Source organism: Lycium barbarum, chromosome 4 (assembly GCF_019175385.1).
Source record: "Lycium barbarum isolate Lr01 chromosome 4, ASM1917538v2, whole genome shotgun sequence".
Lineage (NCBI taxonomy): Eukaryota > Viridiplantae > Streptophyta > Magnoliopsida > Solanales > Solanaceae > Lycium > Lycium barbarum.
The window spans coordinates 14,978,657-14,985,712 of NC_083340.1; the positions used below are offsets into that span (position 1 = coordinate 14,978,657).

At 33.9% G+C, this 7,056-nt stretch overlaps 1 protein-coding gene across 1 annotated transcript; it reads left to right on the forward strand.

The window, feature by feature from the left end:
• The first annotated feature begins 1,140 nt into the window (after nucleotides 1-1,140).
• Nucleotides 1,141-2,940, forward strand: LOC132635313 (transcription factor MYB53-like). Its single transcript, XM_060351642.1, has 2 exons — nucleotides 1,141-1,531; nucleotides 2,142-2,940. The coding sequence occupies exons 1-2, from the start codon at nucleotides 1,263-1,265 to the stop codon at nucleotides 2,749-2,751; spliced, it is 879 nt and encodes a 292-aa protein (XP_060207625.1). The 5' UTR covers nucleotides 1,141-1,262; the 3' UTR covers nucleotides 2,752-2,940.
• The last annotated feature ends 4,116 nt before the right edge of the window (nucleotides 2,941-7,056 follow it).

Genomic DNA, 7,056 nt, shown 5'->3' on the forward strand with positions numbered 1-7,056 from the left:
TCAAACACTGAATATGTGCAATGTCAAATGTGTTTTAATCTCTTAATACATTTATATCATAGTGCAATATGTGGAAGTCCAAGAAAAATAAAAAGCTTATAAGTCTCATACTCTTTTGTTTAACTTGAAAAAGTAAACCTATACTGAATGCAATTCCATAACGTTTACTGTAACTTAATATTTACAAATAGTTATTCTCAATTATTATAAATATAATAACACGTTTTCACAATACAACGCGAAATCATGTATCCAGGAAAAGTGGAACTTATCTAATAACTATTAGTTTTTAATATTGATATTATTTTCTGTATAAAAAAATATTTGGCTTTTATTAGTGGGATCATCAGAAATAGAGTAAAAGTTGTGATGGCTCTTTTAATAATTTTTCAAAAGATATTAAGTAAGATTTTAGATTAATATACAGTTTCGGTTTGATTAAATTACCCAAAAAATCTCATATATGATGCAACGTACTTTTTTTGTCTCAATTTATATGGTACTTTTCGTTTTTCAAGATTTAAACTATGTGAACTTTGACCAACATTTTAAAACGTATTTATTGATGATATTGATATAATAAGAGTTGCAACTTGTTGTATTTAATTCAATTTAACTTAAAATAAAATCAAATTGACTCTCGATAAATAAAAAGTATCACATAAATTGAGGTAAAGTTATCACGTGACATTATTGAGAAAAACTTTAAAAAGAAATAAGTAGCATAAGAGGAGTTGGAGATTGTGATGAGCCTTACAAAATGTAATTTACTCAAGGGCAAAATAAAATGGGACAATAAATTTAAAAGTTGTACAACACATGTCAAGCTTTCGATGGGGGATGCAAGTTTGTGAGGATGACAAAACTTGGAGTGAAGTAAAACATAATCAACCAAAAAGAACTATAATCCAAAAGAAATTATCTTGGTGGCTTACCAACACGTTTTTTAAGATATGTTGACAGAAAAATCTCACTCTGCTTGTGAAATTGACAGTAGCAATATTACCTAATTCTTATTAGTTTAATACAATTTGATGACCTCGATCATCTTTTGCCGTGTTGCCTGAAGCTTTGTTGTGTAATATAAAATGAAGAAATTAGTTGACTTCTTGCTATAGTATACAAACTGACTTCCATGCAATTATATAAACCGTCACAATTCTCTCCATTTTTTCCCAAAATTGTACCTTTTCCGATCTTCTCATCAGTCCTTCAGAAAAATCTTTAACTTTGTAAGTACTTTTTCATTCTTTCATTTGAAAATGGGGAGATATCCGCCGTCTGGCAAATTAGACAATGATTTGAAGAAAGGCCCATGGACAACTGAAGAAGATGAAAAGCTAATGGAATATATTCAAGAACATGGCCATGGAAATTGGCAATTAGTCCCCAAGAGAGCAGGCTTAAACAGATGTGGCAAAAGTTGTAGATTAAGGTGGACAAATTATCTAAGGCCTGATATTAAAAGAGGGGGTTTTTCAGAAGAAGAAGAGGAAATGATCATCAACCTTCATTCTGTTCTTGGAAACAAGTAAGACCACTCAATATCTTCCTTTTTTCTTGATATTTTCATGTTCTTAATCCATTGTTAAAAAAGAAAATCCATTGTTCCATTTTAGAGGTTAATTTCCATTGGTTGACAATATAAAATAATTCTTATACCATCAGGTCACCTAAAAGATAACTTCGGGTAAATATATAAATAAGTGGGATTAGACAACATAATTTTTTTACCATATTTCACTTGGTTCTTGATATTTTCATGATTTTAACCCATTGATGGTACCCTTTTAAAGTTTAACTAACCTCCATATATAATGACGGTACAAAAATTAAAAAATTTTGCACTATTTAGTTACCTTTCGAATAATATCACCTACCTACTATGAGTCTACGACATGTTAGAATACACTTGATAGTGTAAAAATTCTTCACATGTCAATATATATAAGTTAAAACTCACATTTTATAGTGGATGTAAACTATAGTACAAGTTACGGGTTCTATGCAACATGTTAAATAGTATTGCTATAGCGTAATAATTTTTTAAATTGTCGGTTGATATAAGTTAAATCCCCTTTTATATTAGTAGATTTCCGGTTTTTATTTTTGCATTAACATTATTATATATCTTCTTGTAGATGGTCAAGAATTGCAGCTCATCTTCCAGGAAGGACTGATAATGAAATCAAGAATTTGTGGAACACCCATATCAAGAAAAAGCTTCTTAAGTCTGGGATTGATCCAGTAACACATCAACCAATAACTGATCCAAATTTGCTTCTTAGCCTTTCTAATTTGATGAATCCTTTTGAATCTGCTCTTATGTTACAAGCGGAATTGACTGAAATGGCCAAAATCCATCTTATTCAAAACATAATTCAAGTCCTAAATTCTCCTCCATTAATTCCATCTTTAGTACAAGAAAATTTTCCCATGCAACAATTGTACAATAATTCTGCCCCATATGATCAAATCCTTACTAACGTGACAAATACAAATGAACCCTCTCCAATTTCGAATAATTCATCGGACAGTATGGTCCTAAATCGGAATATTTTGGAGAATAACATGATTATTAATGGATTTACTAAAGTGTCTAATGTTGATAATTCAGAATATTCACTTCCAGCACTAGTTGAGCAGATTGAAATTCCAAGTTATGATATCTCAGAATGCAAGGGATTTGATGCATGGGAAAAAAGTCTGGATGATGAAGCAAATAACTCCTTCTGGCAAGATATTATTTAATTTGTGTAGGTATAGACACATCATGATTGAGCTTCTATGTTAATTTGTGTAGCTTCCTAATTTTCTCAACACTCTTATCTTGTATACGTTTTAATCGACATTTTAATTTTTCTTAATTGTTGAGGATTTTACTTTTTTGTTCCCCTTATTAATTTGGTAGGGAGCGTATAATAAGGGACAAAAAGGGACGCAGCCATGGTGGTAATAATTTTGTAGTTTTGTTTTCAATTTGTGTTCATAGTTAGTGTTGAAACTCAAAAGGCTTTACTTTTTGTATATTCCGACCAGTGTAAATTTGTAAAAGCATAATGTCTCAAAATATTATCTTGAAAAGAATGATTAAAAAGGTAGAACTGGGACTAAGAATTTTCAAGGGGCTAATGCTTCATTTGTTGGGGGTAAATTTATAAATAATCACTTTTCAGCTTATGCAATTGAAAAATAGTCATTGTCATAGAATTTTAAATTCCGCAGGTGAAATTATTTGAAACTCCAAGACGATGTCATTGAGTTTCATCTACGAAATTTGGGACTCCATAATAGTAGATATTTTTCAAATATATGGCCGAAAAAGTGACTAGTAATTGCTATTTCTACAGTTAGTTGGGGACTATCTAGCCTTCTACATGAATTATTCAAGGGTTTAAAGCAAAAGGATTACATATATGTTTGATATTTTAAAAAATTAAATACTAGTAATTTAGATGGTTAAGTCTATTTTATATTTTCTTGTTTTCTTATTTGACACGTAAATGACAAATCTCATGATGCCTCCAAAGCCATTGACAGAAGCAACAGTTGAACATCTACTAGTACTAATTAACAACTATTTGTTGACTACAAAGCCAAGAGTTTAATAAAACGCACAAGTAATACTCTCCTCATCCATCGTTAACTAGTCAAATAAATTAAGTTTAACAAGTTGTAATGACCGACTGTCAAATCTCAGAAAGGATGAATAGAGAAAAAGTATAACACCGAAAATTGAAGGGCATATGAGAAAAAGCAACAAGAAATAGAAAAGTGTTATAAAATGAAAACTATAAAATAAATACACGGAAAAAATATGTAGAGAGAATATGTAGAGAGATATCAGATTATATTCTCTTTCTTTCAATTCTACATATGGCCTCTATTTATAGAGGAAAATAAGTAGCTTAATGGCTAAGTAACTTAATGGCTAAGTAGCTTAATGGACAAACATACTCATAATACTCCCCCTTGGATGTCCATTAATTAGATGATGTGCCTCGTTAAAACCTTATTAGGAAAAACCCTGTGGGAAAAAGTCCTAATGAAGGAAAAAGAGTGCACATATCTAGTAATACGCTTTGAGAGCTGCCTCATTAAAAACCTTACCAAGAAAACCCAATGGGACAAAACTTGGTTAAGGAAAAAAGAGTACAACGCGTATTTCACTCCCCCTGACGAAGACCAAGATTCAGATGTCGGAGCCTTCGCATTCCAATCTTGAATATCATCTTCTCAAGAGTTGAAGTTGGTAAAGATTTGGTGAACAAATCTGCAGGATTGTCACATGAACGGATTTGTTGCACATCAATATCACCATTCTTCTGGAGATCATGTGTGAAAAATAACTTTGGTGAAATGTGCTTCGTTCTATCCCCTTTTATAAAACCTCCTTTTAATTGAGCTATGCATGCAGCATTATCTTCATATAATACTGTGGGTATTTTTGTATCACACTTCAAGCCACATCTTTCTCTGATGAAATGTATCACTTATCTCAACCACACACATTCTCTACTTGCTTCATGAATAGCGATTATCTCAGCATGATTTGAAGAAGTAGCAACAATGGACTGCTTTGTCGATCGCCATGATATAGCAGTACCTCCGCATGTAAACAGATAGCCTGTTTGAGATCGAGCATTATGTGGATCAGATAAATAACCTGCATCTGCATAACCAATAAGATCTGTACTACCTTTATTAGTATAAAACAGACCCATATCGCTAGTTCCCTTCAGATATCGCAATATATGCTTAACTCCGTTCCAATGTCTTCGTGTAGGAGAAGAGCTATATCTTGCTAGCAAATTAACAGAGAACGCTATGTCAGGTCTTGTAGCGTTAGCAAGATACATAAGTGCACCAATTGCACTAAGATATGGTACTTCAGGACCAAGAAGCTCTTCATTCTCTTCTTGAGGTCGGAACGGATCTTTACTCACTTCAAGTGAGCGAACAACCATTGGAGTACTTAAAGGATGCGCATCGTCCATGTAAAATCGTTTTAAAACTTTCTCAGTATAGGCAGATTGATGGATAAAGATCCCTTTTGCGAAATGTTCAATTTGCAGACCAAGACAGAGTTTTATCTTTCCGAGATCTTTCATCTCAAATCCTTCCTTCAAATATTCAATCACCTTTTGGAGCTCTTCTGGAGTTCCAATGAGATTTATGTCATCAACATAAACAGCTAGTATAATGAACCCTGATTTTGTTTTCTTAATAAAAACACATGGACAAATGGCATCATTTATATATCCTTCATTTATCAAGTACTCACTTAGGCGATTATACCACATGCGCCCTGATTGTTTTAAACCATATAATGATCTTTGTAATCTGATTGAATACATTTCTCGAGACTTTAAACCAAATGCTTCAGGCATTTTATATCCTTCAGGAATTTTCATATAAATTTCATTATCAAGTGAGCCATAAAGATAAGCTGTAACCACATCCATCAGATGTATTTCAAGGGTTTCATAGACAGCTAAACCCATGAGGTATCGAAATGTTATAGCATCCATAACTGGTGAATATGTTTCTTCATAGTCGACGTCGGGTCTTTGAGAGAATCCTTGTGCAACAAGGCGTGCTTTGTATCGCACAATTTCATTTCTCTCATTTCTTTTCCGTACAAAAACCCATTTGTGATCAACTGGTTTTACACCATTAGGCGTTTGGAATACAGGTCCAAAAACCTCACGTTTAGCAAGTGAATTCAATTCTGATTGAATTGCTTCTTGCCATTTTGGCCAATCATATCTTCGTCGACATTCTTCGACAGATTGAGGTTCCTGATCCTCACTGCCTTTCATAATATTTAGTGCAACATTATATGCAAAAACACTATTCACCACAATTTTCGAACGATTCAAGTTGCCCTCATCACCAGTAAAACTTAATGATAGTTCTTTACTCACTAGAGTCTCGGGTTTGCTGATTTCTTCAGGAATATCAGAATTAATCAGATCTTGTATCTCTTCATAAGATCCTTTGATAGTGTCATTCTGATCATTGTTTGTATTTCTTTTTCTAGGATTTTTATCCTTGGAGCCCAATGGCCTACCACGCTTCAGGCGTGGATGAGATTCAGAGGCTATGACACTAGTAGATTGTCCCTTTGGAACATCAATTCGAATAGGCACATTCTCTGCAGGGATATGCAACTTAGTTATTCTTTTCAAATCAGTAAATCCATCTGGCATTTGATTTGCTATTTTCTGTAAGTGGGTGATCTTCTGGATCTCCTGCTCACATATAGGGGTACGTGGATCAAAATAAGATAGTGATGGAACTCTCCACGCAATTTCTCTTTTGATTTCTTTTCTCTCTCCCCCTAATTGGGGAAAATTTGTTTCATCAAATCGACAATCTGCAAATCGGGCAGTGAATAAATCTCCCGTCAATGGCTCAAGATAGCGAATAATGGAGGGTGATTCAAACCCAACATATATTCCTAACCTTCTTTGGGGGCCCATCTTAGTGCGCTGTGGTGGTGCTACAGGCACATATACGGCACAACCAAAGATTCGGAGATGAGAAATATTTGGTTCATGACCAAATACTAATTGTGACGGGGAGTATTTATTATAATGAGTCGGTCTGAGACGAATAAGAGATGTTGCATGTAAGATAGCATGACCCCAGACGGTTGTAGGCAACCGTGTTTTCATAAGTAATGGTCTTGCTATCAATTGAACACGCTTAATAAATGACTCAGCAAGGCCATTTGGGTATGAACATGTGCTACAGGATGTTCAACCTTTATCCCAACTGATAAACAATAATCATCAAAAGCTTGGGATGTAAATTCTCCAGCATTATCAAGACGTATAGCCTTTATAGGATAATCTGGGAACTGTGCCGTTAAGCGTATTATTTGTGCCAATAATTTCGCAAACGCTAGGTTGCGAGACGATATGAGGCACACATGAGACCATCTCGAAGACGCATCTATTAGAACCATAAAATATCTGAATGACCCACAAGATGGGTGAATAGGTCCACATATATCCCCATGTATACGATCTAGAAAAGCAGGGGATTCAA